Source organism: Solanum stenotomum, chromosome 10 (genome assembly GCF_019186545.1).
Source record: "Solanum stenotomum isolate F172 chromosome 10, ASM1918654v1, whole genome shotgun sequence".
NCBI lineage: Eukaryota > Viridiplantae > Streptophyta > Magnoliopsida > Solanales > Solanaceae > Solanum > Solanum stenotomum.
Window position 1 is genome coordinate 54,958,999 of NC_064291.1, and position 16,077 is coordinate 54,975,075.

A 16,077-nucleotide genomic window follows, 5' to 3' on the forward strand; every position below is an offset into this window, starting at 1 on the left:
TAAGAAATCAACATTGTGACATATCATGTAAGCTTGTCCTTACTCTGCATCCACATTATTGAAATTTGACATGTTCTTTTCTCTTCCACCATAACGCGCTCGAGTAGTCTCTCTTCGCTTCTTTCCATTCTTCAATTTTTGTTATTGTGGCAGATTATTTAGTTGAGCAATGAAAATCTCATGGGAAAGGAGAAGTAGGTGTGCATTATATGCACCTATTCCATAATTTTTAATCAAATAGTTGTCATTTTTGTTAATATAATCTCACCTAGGTATTCCTTCTTCACTCACGCGATATTGTTGAATCTCTTTATCTACATATGGCCCTAGAAGAAGAAAAAAGAAAACGAAACCTATATTATTGATTTCTTCGAAGGGAAAAAGTCTTGAGATTTCGAATTTACATCCTGCAGATTAGAGGTACATATATTCATTATTTTTTTATTAAATATAAAGACAAAACTAGTAGCAATATGCACACTAGCTAGTATTAATTTCAGTGAAATGACATTTGTTACATAACTAAACATAAATGTCTAAAACATTTCCATTATGAGATAAAAGTTGCTACTCCGGAAGAGGGTTCAGGTCACCCATCCCCTTGACCCAGACACGAACTAATCCTTCTCTCTCTCAAATGTATGCCCGATTTTCCTCTGTTCACTTTTATTTGTCATGTTGCATTTTTCGAAAGTCAATTTGACTAATTTTCAAAGTTAAATTAGATTACATTAGTTTAATATTTTAAACAAAAAATTTAGATATTCAAAAACTATACAAAAAGTATTATAAATTGCATATCAATATGATGAAAAAATATATCGTAAAATGTTAGTCAAAGTTTTTATAGTTTGACTCTAAAAAAAAAAACTATGACAATTAAAAGTGGACGAATCTGATATGAGGTTAAAAGAACTATTGTAAAAGTTAAGATTTTTGGCCTCAAAACATTAGTTTTTTTTTTGTTAATTACTCATTTAGTATTAAATAAGATTCAGTTTTAAATTTAATTAATTTAAATTCGCGCTGAGAAGTCATGACTTACTCACCTTATTAATTAATGCATCATAAAGATGTGAATAAGACACACATGGAGTAACTTTATATTAGCAATAACGACATAACCTATGCTTGCAAAAAGAATTTTAGTAATTGAGGCAGCACATTTCATTTTCACAGTCAATTAGCTATACATTCCTTATTAAGAGAACTTTACTAGGGAAGATATGATAATATATAAGAATTTTCAGATTTTTTGAGATATAAATAACGTCCTTAAATTAAGTAAGAATGTGAATATTCTAATCATATTGAAACAAACTCGGTCTTGACTAGTCCTATAAAGTATTTTCTACTAATACAAATACTGAATAACTCTGTCTTAGAAAGAGACTCGACGATCTTCTCGTGGATTGTTTTTCTTCGTAGCAACTTCTAATATTTGAGAAGTGAGCACTAGGAAGGTTCGTTACAATAAAGGCTCAATTTATTTCTAGGTCTCATTTTATTAATTAATTATTACTATGGTTGACTATTAATTATTTTAATCACTATAACAAGTTTATGATTGAGACATGGTAATCCCAACCTTTTCAAATTATCCTATACCCTACAGAACTTCCTTAGCAGTTTCCAAATTTCTTCTACAATACATGCATGAATTTTGGGTTGTTTTATAACCTTCTATACACTTTTGGTACTATTTTATCAGATATATGCTATCTCTCATCAATAAAAATATTGGATAAATTTAAGCTAAAAATATTATATGAAAAATTTGAGAAAATATTTTTCATAACATTTTAATTAATCAAACATGAAAAAACTTTACAATATTTCTGAAATATTTTGACTGTGTATAAGTCAATTTTTTTGTTTTATGTTGTTCTCTTCTTAAATTTAAGTGGGATTTTGTGTTGGAGGGATAGAACCGTTTGGAATACGTAAGAATTTAAAAGAACAAAAAAAAAATTAGTCAAAAAGCATTATTATAATTGAGAGGCATAATTCCACATAGCTTAATAAATATACGTTAATTATTACTCCCTCCGTTTCTTTTTATATGTCATTATTTTTTATAAATAGTTGGTCCATAATATTTATAATTTCATAAAATCAATGCATAAATTATTATATTGTTTCTTTTTTACCCTTGTGAGTTATTAGCCTTGAAAATATACATTTGGCCAACTTAGAAAAACTAAGTAAATGATTCATGTTCATTGGTTAAATTAATTATTCAAAATAAATTAATTCATATTCATTGATTGAAAACTTGAGTTCCAAAAAATTAAATAAGGGTAGATGGGTAAAGTTACATCATTTCTTAATGCAAGTGCAAAGTAAAAATGTGACATATAAAAAGGAACGGAGAGAGTATCACTATTATCATGTGTTGATTAAACTGCTTACTCTTAATAAAATCTTTTCAAAAAATATAATTCAATTCTTGGATAGCAGATAGTAGATATTTAATGAAACTAATTGAAATTTGCAGAAATCAACTCATATCAGTGATAATTATTTTTTAAAAAATAAAATTTGAATATAGAATAAAGCTTCATCGTAACATATTAGGAATGGAACTTCTAGATGAAATAAAGAAGGAAAAAGAAAAAAGAGCAAAGAAATAAAACCATAAGAAAGGGAAGACAGAGAAATTAAAAAAAGTTGTGTCCAAAAGAGGTACTTTTCTTCAGTTTTAATTTATTTGTTTTTTCAGTCCATATAAAAAATAATATTATATATTTTTAGCGACTCTTTATATATTTTTAAGACCATGAGATTAAGGATATTTTCATATATTTTACCTATTTTAATTTAAAATCATAAAATTCAATTTTTATTTTAAATTTTTATGTTAAATCAAACCAATCCAACAAATCGAGGCAACGAAGTTTTATTTTGGCTCAATGCTTTCATGTCTCTGTCTCAACATCTTCTTGATATATTACTTGTGCACTTCATCATTTAGGAACTTTAGACTAATTAATAAATAAAAAGATGTACACCATTTGTTTTAATTTGTTTGATTGCTTTTCTTCTTCAGTTTATTTTTTAAAAATGATTTTTTTTCTTTTAATAATTTTTTAATCTCAATTTTTTATATAATATGTTCAGATCACAAAATTAAAAGATAAATTTTAATATATCCAATACATACGAGATTCAAAAGCTTTTTTTTATTTTCTAAAATTATGCTTAAATTAAAATGAATCAAATAAATTAAAACAAATAGAAGTATATTTAATTATTGGATATAACATGATATGACTTTATCGGATAAATACTAAAGGACAGAAAATTTGTTACCAAATTTTCCTTCTAGTTGTTGGAAAATAAAAAGAAAAATTTCCATCTGTACGTAGGATAATTGGACAATTAAGTCTATGTAATTTCGTCCATCTTACTAATAAAACTTGAATTATACATCTCATTTTTATACAAATTTGAAATTAAAATAATGTTAGTATGATGCAATAACGAGTAAATCGATAATCTGATTGAACTATAATAAATATAAATTACAAAGGAAGATAAAACTGTACACACTTATTCAAGTATTTCTTTGACTTTAAAGATCACATAACTGAAAAGAAAAATTGAATAGAGAAAATTTAATATAAGAGTATTTCAAGTTATATACGTTGATAGAGTATTTTTTTTCCCTATTTATCATTAAATTAATTATTTAAATTTGAAAAGAATAATTACAATTGACTTTTTCATAATAATAAGTGAAACTAGTTATTTGAAAATTATTAGCATGCAACTTGATATAGCAAATTAATTATGCATCTTATATTATATTTACTATAAAGATGGATCTTGGAGTAAGTCTTACTCTAGTATTATTATAGAAAATGAATTTAATAGAACTATAAAAGTTATGAGATCAGTTAATATGAGTCGTATCCTAAAAAAAAAATGAAAACTAAAAAGTTGGTTTTTTTAGTTTCAATTAATGTTTTGAAAGGCATAATTATTAAGCAAATTAAAGTGTAATTAAAACCCAATAAAAAGGAACTATTTAAGAGTCCGTTTGGATTTGACTTAAAAGAAGTAGCTTTTAAGTCATAAATAAAAAGTCAAACTGAAATGACTTTTCAAAAAATAAAAAGTAGAGAGAGATCTACTCTTGGTTTTTGACTTATTTTAAGTCATTTTAAACTTACCTAACTTATTTTAAGTTATTTTTAACTTATTTTAAATTATTTTTCATATTTATCAAACACTTTCAGAAATAAAAAACTGACTTAAAAATAAGTTTGACCAACTTTTCAGTCAATCCAAACTAATGATCAAATGAGAACAACAACATTTATATATCACAAACTAATCATCAACAAAATTCACGATTTTCTCCAAACAAATAAACTTTAAAGTCGACAAACATTGGCAATCAACCAACTATTTAGCTAATTTATATATACTGACAATATTTATTTGTTTTTACTGTCAATATATATAACTTAAGTAATACGGTAATAAAAACAGTATTTACGTAAGTCCACACAACAGTTGCATGCTTGTTCATTTGTCTTACAACATATTTGTCGATGACGCCGTCACCGGAATTCCAAGAACCGGCGAGTACTCACTCACCTCCGGCAAATACATCGGTGATCGTTGAGGATGCATTCCCAAAACTAACGAAGCATCCAATTTAACGGCAACATTAACAACTCCGTTACCTCTTGAACCATCTTTATTCCTTAGCCTATAGCTAAATTGCCGGAGAAAACCCGCCGGAAGTAACCCGTTGAATACGTCGGCCGCCGGAATCATACACCACCCTAGTTCACTCCGACCCTTAAGAAAATTTTTAGAATATATTTGAATGTATATACATAAATGTCCATGTAAAAATAGACTAGCATCGATAGAGAGGTGAAATTTATCGCCCCACGTAGCATTATAATTATTATTGTTGTTGGTGTTACGTATTGTTTCATCAATATTAGTTGTGTGAACGTCGGTCGTGGAGGCGGTGGAGACGGTGGAGAGGGTGGCGAAAGGGCGGAACCGCCACGGCCAGGTGGTGGTGTTCTTGAGGCCTTGAGCTGATATGATAGTGATTTCCATCGACCAAAAATTAAAAACAAAAAAAAAACAAGAAGAAGAAATTAAAAGATATAATATAGTATGTATGATATGCAATTTGATGGCTATTTTAATAACACGAGGGACGATGCACCCATGCAACTTCGCATGTGGAAAAAGTTCAAGTGGACTTGAAATGTAAACGTTTAGTTACTCCTGATTTCTGATGTTCGGTCTTCGTATTGAAACTCGACTAAATTTGAATTGTACATTTCAAGACCTATTTTGGTAGTGATGCTTCTAGCAGAATTATAATTCTACCCAAAGTTCAAATATGAGACTTATGATTAAATTTAATTATTTCATTAGTCATAATTTATGTGTTATCGTCGTTTGTATAATTATATATAAATTATCTAAATAAAAAAAGTTGAAATTAAATTATTTTTAAATATGATTAAAGATGATATTTTTTTAATTAAAATAGACTAAATAAAAAGTGTGTCACATTATTAGTTGAGACCAAGCATATAAAAGATATAGATTTGTTTGGATGTAATGTATAAACCAAGGAAAAATCTTGATAGGATAAATGTGACCTACTAATATATAGTGGCCCACGCCGTTTGTTTTTCTTTTTCAATTCTTTCTAGGAAGTAACGAGCTGATGCACTTGCAATAAGGATGAGCATTGAGAAAAATAATAAAGAAAATTATTTTTCAAAATGTTTTAATTTGCCCCATCACCTAAAAAAAATATTTGAATTTTCATATGGCCGAAAGTTTTGATTTTTCTTTTAGAAATAAAAAAATTCTTTTAAAAAATTATTTTTAAGTGAAATTTTAAAAAATAAATGCATTTTATCAATATTAATAACTCACTTCATATTTCACTTTATTTTATAGCGATCCCGTCTCCCTCCACCCCTCTGTAGCCCCGTCTCTGTGTGGAATGCGGACGGCAGGGGCGAGGGAACGGTAGAAAGGTGGGAGGGAGAAAATCAATTATATGAAATATTATGTATGAGGCTTGTGTTTATTTATTTTAAATTTTTACGTTGTTTTTATGATTTTAGAAGAACTTGTTTTAACGGAAAAAATATTTTTTTAAATCATTCCAACCAATCAAGCATTAGAAAATTTATAAAGTCCCCCTCATTCCATCATTTTCTTAACCATTAAACAGAAAAAAACAAAAAAACAATGTGTCATTTCTATTAGTTGATGATTAACCATCAAGATTCCTAAGTAGAAGGTTGTACTAATAAGTCAAGAATTATTCCACAAGAGGCCAAGAAAAAAAAGTGAAAAGACGATTGATAAATATTTTCTCTATTTTATAAAGTACTTCAATTAGCTTCAGTTGACTTGATATATTTTAAAGAAAATTTTAGTTAGAAATATATTTTTATTAAATTAACTTTGTTAACAATATTTTGAAATTCTAAATTTATCTGTTATTATTTTATTTAATTATTTAATACTAAGAATGGAAAAAATAAAACATATATGAGTTCAGTATCTCTTCTTCTTTTTTTTTGGGTCGAAATCAAGCATAGAGATTCTGAAGTGAATTTTTCCACATAAAATGATAGGATTAGACGATTTCCCTTTTCTTTTAGTATTTATTATTATTCTGTGGAAAGTGAACCAGTAAAAGCGTAATTATATTACTTATTAATTTATATATTTATTAATGGGGTCAATGTTAAGAATTTTCATATTAGAAAAGGAATGGGAATTTGGTCTTCTCGTATGAACTTGAATAATCCTCACCGCATGAGCTAGCTTTTGGAGTTGAGTTAGACCCAAAATTCATATTTTCATGGTATCGTGTGGGGGAGTGTTATGAATTCCTACATTAGAAAAGAGATAGGAATTTGATTTCTTTATGTAGACTTGAATAATTCTCACCTCGTAAATTAGCTTTTGAAGTTGAGTTAGGTTCAAGATCATCTTTACGATCAAAAGCGAAAAAAACAAAAACAAAAAACAAGATGATATTTGCCTTTGAAGTAGTCAACACTCACTTCAATATTTCCATAGGCCCATTACAAGGATCTTCCATACAATTACCATTCAATTTCTCCACAAAAGAAAAGTTAGTTGTCTATACGTTTGGAATGTTATAATAAGATTATTAAATAATCTATCTGAATGAGTTATCTTTGTCACATGGTGGAATAATAGTACTACTAGGATAAGTTTTGAGATAAAATAATAAAAATAATCCTCAAAATTTTCAGATTTTTTTTTCTTACTAAATAAGAAAGAAAATAAAATCTATTTTTTAATATAATAAACTAAATAATCAATAAAAACTAATATCGAAGATTAACCATTTTCATTATAAATATACCCGCATAACTTCTCTTCGAACCAAACAACACCAAAATAGTAGATTTGGAGAATTTCCCTATAGAAGTGTACACTTCACAATAAACAAAGTCATATATACATCAATCTATGTAATTTCATATTTATTTGAGGCTATTAAAATGAGTAAGAGCCAGACTGGCTTAAAAAAAGTGGAGTAGTTTTTAAGTTTAAAATAAAAAATCAAATTAAAATGATTTTTAAGTCAAAAATAAAAAGTAGGGGAGATCTATTTTTGATTTTTAACTTATTTTAAGTCATATTTGACTTATTTTAAGTTATTTTAACATATTCAAACACTTCCTAACTTATTTTATGTTATTTTTGACTTATTTTAAATTACTTTTTATATTTGTCAAACACTTTCAAAAGTCAAAAACTGACTTTAAAATATATTTGACCAACTTTTAAATGAATTCAAACACCCTCTAAAAAAGAAAGAGTATCTAAGTTCATCATAAATGATTTTCATTTATTCTGATCTGCCATTATACCTCTCATATTGGACGATAACAAAAAAAAACACATTTTTAGTAGGAAATATTTATCTGAATAAATCTCATATAATGTAAATTTGAATCAATTAAACTTTAATTTGAATATCAAATATCAAATCGAAAAAAAAAAAAATAAGAACACGTAGCAATGCATCCCCACTATGACATGTTCCATTAAATGCTTATTAGTAAGTTATTGTTTTATTTCATATTGTATTAAACTACAAACTAAAACTAAATTATTTATTTTCTATTTGCAACTCCTCATACTCTAGTGAAACGTAGGGTATGTTATATTAGTTTGGATTTGTACTATATGAAAGAATCGAACATTTTGATCCATAATCTAAAGATAATAAATAAACAGAGATATTCTTCAAAATAATTCAATCATAAATTGAGATATTTTTACATGCTACTTGATTTAATTCCCAATTTTATTTTATTTTATGTAAATGACCAAATCTAGTCTCATCACATTTTGGTGAGTAGAGGAAAGCAAATATTTGACAATATTTATGTTCGAAACTCAAAATAATCAGACATGTTATTTTTTACCAAATATATTTGTCTCAACAAAATATTTGTCATTTAAGAAGTCTAAGGCAAATTATTATTTTTTCATGTTGCGTGCTTTTAGAAGTAATTACTCTTTGAAGACAAATATAAATAAGGATAAAAAGGTTAAATGTTTCTCTTAATTAATGTTTCATCTAAGGTGTTTAAATAAAAAATACAATAAATATTTTAAGACGAAGAGAATAATTATATCGATTTCATAAAAGTGCGGTCAAGGATTTTGACAAATAAATGGAGGTGTTATTGTATTTAATTGTCTGCGTTACTTCTTTGACTCCTCAATTTAGTTTATAGTCTACATACAATTTATCTTCTTTTTGTTAACGCACATCCTTTTTCTTTTTTTCTTTAAATAAAGTTACAAAATATTTGACAATTTGATCTCTCTAACTAGGTTCTGCTCCCCCATTAAACTCTCTTTAATTATTCCTTCAAACGAAAGGAGTAGCAATTACATTTTTGATTTACACGACTTCATGCAAATAAAATAATATAATAAAATAGATGTTTTTTTTATTAACTCCTTAGATTTTGGTAAAAATTAATCGATCAATTAAGTACATAAACATACTCTAATATTGTATGCTTTAAAATCTCAATCTTAAATATGTATATACTCTTTGAAACCTAACTAATTGAACTCACCCTACGTACCATCCATTTCTACTAAAAAGTCTGTTAAACAACCATTAAACCATCTCAACATCATACCATCCATTTCTACTAAGAGTCTGTTAAACAACCATTAGATCATCTTAGCACCAATCATGGGTGCTGAGAAATGACCTACGATGCTGGAAACGATCATCAAAGGCACGTCCAAGACCCAAACACTCGGGATCTAGTGACATGATTCATCCACCAGACTTGATTTCTTGTCTGGTTAAACAACCATTAAACCATCTCAACATCATATCATCCATTTCTACTAAGAATTTGTTAAAGAACCATTAGATCATCTTAGCACCAACCATGGGTGCTAAGAAATGATCTACGATGCTGAAAACGATCATCGACAGCACCAGGACCCAAACACTCTGGGTCTAGTGACATGATTCATCCACCAGACTTGATTTCATGTCTTCTTAACCTCAAAGATACAATACTACAAGCTTATCTAACAAATCTTGTTCAAGTAAGATCGTAAAACATGTTTTGAAGAAGCTATAAAAAGAACACAAAATTACAAGCAACTAAGAAGGAAAATGAGTAAGAGCAAATATTCAGTAAATTTACCAAGTACTTCAAACATAAAGTTACAACATTATTAATGTTTCAATTATGCACAAACAATTTCCCTAGCCAAAAATTAGTTGGCACCTTGTATTGTTAACATAAATATTTCCCTAATCCCAACTAATTAAAACATTGACTATCATCTTTTTCAACCAACCAGCTCAGCTCCCTCTATTTTTCCAATCCAATTATGAAATCATATTAAAAAGCCACTTTTTTTCTCCTTTTCCACCTCTTTTGGGGCCTTTTATAATTTTCTAATATTGTGACCTTTTCTAAAAACCATTGGACTCATTTTCTCACTTCTTCTAGAAACCACCAGAAACAACCAACAATCTTCCATTGTACACGTGTTGTTCATCAACACCCAAGTGCTTCTGTGGACCCCACCTCCAAGGGACCCACTTGTTCTGAGTGACAAATCATCACCCTAAATCTAATCGATCGATCCATGGTTGATCATCATGATGAGCGCTTCCTGAATCCAACGGCTCTGATTCCATGTCTGATCCATGCTGTTGTACTTGATCCTGATCCTCAACTCTATCAGAATCTTCTTCGTTGCTTCTCTTCACGCGCTTTACCCCAATTGATACACCAAACAACCGTGGGCTTATATATTCCTCCGCCATAAAGCCGCTACTCTCCGCCGCTGTAAAGGCGGCACCGCCGCCGTCAACCTTCCCCGTACGAAGCAATTCCAGAGCTCGACCTTCCGGTATACCTGCCGGTATATCCGCCGGATTCACCGAGTAATTGGACATCAGATTGTATACGTTATTGCATAAACTTCTCAACCGATTCAATTCCTGATTCAGTTGCGCGTTCTCCTTTCTCAACCGCTCGTTCTCCTCTATAAGCTCCGGCGTCGTCGTACACGTGGTGGTCCTTAACATCGCCGCTCCGGCTGCGGCAGCCGTAGCTGCCGGCGATGAGTTGGATGATAACACCTGCTCATCACCGGAATTCGACGAAGAAACCATCCTCACAGCCGGTGCTACCGCTACCGTCACCGCTTGTGCTGCTGGTGCAACAACCGCACTCACGACGGTACCTGCCGTTGAGATTTTCCGGCGTTGAATGTCACGAAGTAGTCCTTTCTCACCCCTACGGAAACAGTCATTTGCGAATTCCCATCGATCAGGTACAACTTTTCTGAATCCCTAAACAAAAAATTCAACAAAATTAGTTAAATCAACCAAAAATTATATAAAAAAAATAAAAAATCAAACCGAGTCTTACGTAAGTATTAAGCTGCCGAACAAAACTGGAAAAATTATTATGCTTAAAATATTTCGGAAGCAAATCCCTAGCAAACTCAGCAGGTTTCCAAACAATGAACGTCGTTCCATCGTCATTCCACGAGATCAACTCATCCATGGCAGAATCATCTACAAGCTGGTAAGTTTTCGTCAGAAATGGCGTCGGAAGAGATCTCTGATTCTCCCCAGATTCGCCGGAATGTTCAACAGACGATGGCACCATGGCTTCCACCGTTGCTGCTAATTCAGATCCAAACCTCCTCTAAACAGATCGAGAAGACGAGAAAATTGAGAAATTTGCGTTTTTGTTTCTAGAAGTTTCTTAGGAGGTGAGTAGGATAGGAAGGAGAGAAACAACAAATGGCTAATAAGGAAAATATTATGAAGCAGAAAATAATAATCATAATTAATAGAGAGAAAAATGAAGAATGGGTCGGGTCAAATTTTTTAAGGGTATTCTTGGGCCCAGTAACTAATATTTTTTTCGTTAAGAAGATGCGAGAAGCTACTTACAATATTGGACGGCTTAAAAAAAAAAAAAATTGTTTTATTTCTAGAAGGTTCTCCAGTTTTGCTAAGTTTCCAAGACCATCTCCAACCCACGAATAAAATAGAGAATGAGCACTCCAATTCACCTTTATATCACTTTTTATTCTTCATAGTTAGAGAGGTGAATAATACTCACACTCTCTATTTCACTTTTTAAATATTTTATTGTTATTTTTATTATTTTCTAATTACATATTATTTTACAAATGTCATTAATTAAATATCTAATATTCATACTTCTTTTTAAATGTAATATAATATTTTAAAAAATATATTATTTAATATATACTACTTTCATTCCAAATTAATAGTATTTTAATTTTTTCTAATTTTCATCGATAATATAGTTTAATTTTATTATTAATTTTCACTATAAAGAATACACAAAATTAAAATGATAAGATGAATAATTTAATTTAAAAATACAACACATAATATGATTACTTAATTTAATCAGATCCAAACCTCCTCTAAACAGATCGAGAAGACGAGAAAATTGAGAAATTTGCGTTTTTGTTTCTAGAAGTTTCTTAGGAGGTGAGTAGGATAGGAAGGAGAGAAAGAACAAATGGCTAATAAGGAAAATATTATGATGGAGAAAATAATAATTAATAGAGAGAACAATGAAGAATGGGTCGGGTCAAATTTTTTAATGGTATACTTGGGCCCAGTAACTAATATTTTTTTCCGTTAAGAAGTTGCGAGAAGGTACTTACAATATTGGAGGGCTAAAAAAAAAAAAAAAACTAAAAAGTTGTTTTATTTCTAGAAGGTTCTCCAGTTTCGAACATCATTAATACTGTGCGTCTTTTTGTTCCCACTTATAAAATAAAATGTATAAAGTACACGTGTCGTAGGAGTTATGGAATTATTCTTAAGTTGGTGATAACGTCTGTCATATTTAAATAGTGAATTAGTGAAGTTAAAAAATTATTATGTACGTACGAAAATATATAAAAAAAAAGTTGAATATAGTTTAAGAATTTTAATAGGTCATGATGTGGTCAATGGGCAGTTTCAATTTAGGGAAATAAAGGAGGAGTTTCACTTTTAGATTTTGAAAAAGTTTTTGAGTAGGTTAAAACTTAATTTGAGTTTTTAAAAGAGGGAGAAGAATTTGATAAACTTTGGTTACGATGATTAAAACGATAATTTTTTTATTTGTACAAAGAGCTCAGTGCAAGGCAAGGATAGAAAGTTGTCTACGTTTGTCAATGTGAGAGGAGTTTATGTGACCTGAATCAAGTGAAGTCTATCAAAAACGAAAACGAAATGCTTATTTTTATGAGAAAAACAATATTTAGATAGTTCAGGCATGTGAAAAGGAGGTGTGCAAGAATACGTCTATAAGAGCGAATCTAAGTTTTTGTCAACTATGTAAAAAAAATTAAGGGAGAATTGATCCCTAGCTAGTCCTCTAGGTAAATAACTCAACCATCCAATTAAATGCTTCATTTAACCTTCTTGAAGCATGGTGCCAACAAATACTATATAATATATATTTTACAAAATATATGCATAAAATATCCAACTTTATAAAGAGACCACAAATTCATGTGCCTCATTTTTAACATATAAATTCACTCCAAGTGGTTGTGGTAGGAGCTAGGAGAGATAAAAGTAGACAAAGAAGAACTAAGGAATATATGATTAAATTGGGTATAATATAACTTTAGTTGACTGAGAACATGAACTTAGATAAAAAGTTACTGAAATTAGACATTAATTAGGTTTAAAAATTACTAAATAATTCAATATTATGTTATCGCACTTTGTGTGGATGAGGTAGGGACTAGCCTCCTCTTCTCCTCTTACTCTTTTTGTAATTTTATTTATAAGTTATAGCGTAGTTCTCATATATTTTCAAAATTTGTATTACTATTGTTGCATCTATCTTGTATCTTTTCCTTCTTCTTTTTTTGGTAAAAACTTATCTTGTATTTTGCTATTTTTTTATTTTTTTATAATCTTGTGTTGGCTATACTATTTTTTAGTTGATTGTCTATCAAAAACAACTTATCCCACAATAATAGAAACAAAGTTTGTGTACGTTTTAATCTCTCTAAATCTAATACTTGTAAAATTATATTGAGTATGTTATTGTAATTAGATTCATAATTAAAATATTGATAGAACCCTAACATGATAATCCTCACATAGTAAAAATAGTCTAAAAATGGAAAGAATTCCAATAATTATAATCTAAGAATCTAATTTCAGAATATTTTTATCTATGTACTAAACGATCCTCATTGGTTGGTAATCATACACCAACTCAAACAATCACTAGCTACAATCGACAATTTTTTTAATTAAAACTATTCATAAAAAAAGTCACCCTTACCCCCCACCCCCTAGAATGACCTATCATCCCACTGATGTAGGAAGACAACACGTCTGCTAATCAAATGCGTACCAAACCAACTCCAAGTAGAGTCATGATCTCCATTGAAAATATTTTAAAGAAAGAATACATCAATATTTAATAATAATATTAGTACACTATATAATGTATTGATAAAATATTACGTTCTAAAGATTAATAATAATACTTAAATATTGATTGGAGCAACTAATGTAAAATTAAAAGTTCACATAACTATAAAGAAAATGACTTTCAACCATTAGTGAAATATGTCCAATTTATAAAACAAATATATTTTTTCAATAATTTGATTAAAGAAAATAACTTTCTCATAAAAATATCTTTCAATACCAACCACCACTATGTTAGAAAATCAAAATATCATGTGATGGGGTCTACATCTATGTTTTCTAGCTTAAAATTGATTATATATACTGTTCATGCAACTTTTAAATATATTGTCCTGCCATATTTACATTGTTAATTGGAAAGAAGAATGTAGAAGAGAGAAGTCATTTCAATGGGGTGTAGTTTTAATTTTTTTTTAATGGAGTTTAATCTCTTTTTACTGTACTAGGTACAGAATTATATTTTTATTATGGAATTTAGTTTTTATTGATTTTAGCATGTCATAAGTTTAGGATAATATCTTACGTACTATAAACTCTACTTGGCCGACAGTCTTATTAAGAAAATTGACGTTGTTCTCATTTTGTTACTTACCTAATTTTCACTTATGTTTTCCTAAAAAGAAATAGGATGAAATAGTTAAGAATTGAATAAGTCTTATATTGTGTTTAATTCAGTAGCTATTTTCGAATTTCCACACATAAAAAATGATATAACAAGTTTTTCAATAACAATCAACCTTTGAAACTAAATTTTCAGTCTCAGATTCGTCGACCCCAAAATCCAAATGATGAACTCAATCTTTTAACAACTTTGGCACACTTTAAAATTGGAGTTTCAAATTTCGGACAATAACTCAAACAAGAACAATTGAAGATTTTTTTTTTTGTGTGTGTGATACGACTCTCAACAAGGAAGAACAACACTTAATTAAAACATGTTGGATTGCCTAGGTGGACTGTGATGTCAGTTTCAGTGGCAAAAAAGACATTTTAAAAATATTTTTGATCCAAAACATAAATGAAAAAAATAATTTTGATATAAAAATAAACGAAGGATAAAATGTTAGTTATACTTTACTGTATTGCAATCATAGGGTTCTAGCTAAAAGGTGTCATATTAATTAATTAATTAAGGCTACATTTTGCAAATGTTGCTTTAGAAGTATAGTTATAGGGTGTGAAAAACGTGGTCATAGAGGGATTCTACCAGCTTGGCCTTTGATCATAGAAAATGCCACACTTTGTCCACATCGTAGCCTTTGCCTTGGGAAAAATATTAGACTCATTTATGTCATCTCCTAAAAAGCGTTGCTTAGAATGAAAAGTGTGACCTTTAATCAAATGTCACATTTTTTTAATGATTTAGATCACACATATAGGGTGTGGTTTAAGACTTAAAATGATTAGTCATTGCTTAAACTTAAACCATTTAAATTCTTAAACTTGGATATTTGGATTAGAAATATCGTTGATTTTGAAATGATTAAACTACCTACAAAAAATGAAAAAATTAACTAAATATACATCTTATTTTATCATAATTTCTAAAATTTCCTATCATTTAAAAATTTTCAAAAATCCCCTCTCGGAACATCATTGTCCTCTCGCTGATACATCCTTATCCCCTCTTGGGTACATTCCTCCCCTCTTTGATACATCCCTCACCTATGTATCCAGATGTCTGTTGATGTATTCGGAAGTCCGGTGATGTATCTGAATTGTCCTATCACCTCTCAGATACATTGTTCACCTATGTATCCAGATTTCTGCTAATGTATCCGAAAGTCCAGTGAGATATTCGAAATCCATAAATTTTAAGGGATTTTTGTAATTTGAAAAAGAGTAGGGAACTAATATAATTAGCTCTTAACACTATGTGATTCATATAAATTATAAAAAAAGAAAATTACTTTTCTAAATTTGGCTACTCCTTAAATAGTGGTCCAAAAATTGTGGACTTTTACATGTAAGCCCAAATGAATGTGATATTTTATATTGGGCCTTGAGGTTATCATCAAGAATGATAAGAATCAGGATAT

General features: G+C 29.2%; 1 protein-coding gene across 1 annotated transcript; it reads right to left on the reverse strand.

Annotated features, from left to right (window-relative positions):
- Positions 1-9,741: 9,741 nt before the first annotated feature.
- Positions 9,742-11,352, reverse strand: LOC125843317 (heat stress transcription factor B-2b). Its single transcript, XM_049522548.1, has 2 exons — positions 10,974-11,352; positions 9,742-10,894 (listed from the first exon to the last, which is right to left on the reverse strand). The coding sequence occupies exons 1-2, from the start codon at positions 11,214-11,216 to the stop codon at positions 10,157-10,159; spliced, it is 981 nt and encodes a 326-aa protein (XP_049378505.1). The 5' UTR covers positions 11,217-11,352; the 3' UTR covers positions 9,742-10,156.
- Positions 11,353-16,077: the final 4,725 nt, after the last annotated feature.

Excerpts from the sequence above, each read along its gene's own strand:
- LOC125843317 (XM_049522548.1), bottom strand. The coding sequence starts at position 11,216 with ATGGTGCCATCGTCTGTTGAACATTCCGGCGAATCTGGGGAGAATCAG. Across the intron at positions 10,895-10,973 it reads TTCGGCAGCTTAATACTTAC|GGATTCAGAAAAGTTGTACC; the intron begins GTAAGACTCGGT and ends TTTTTTGTTTAG.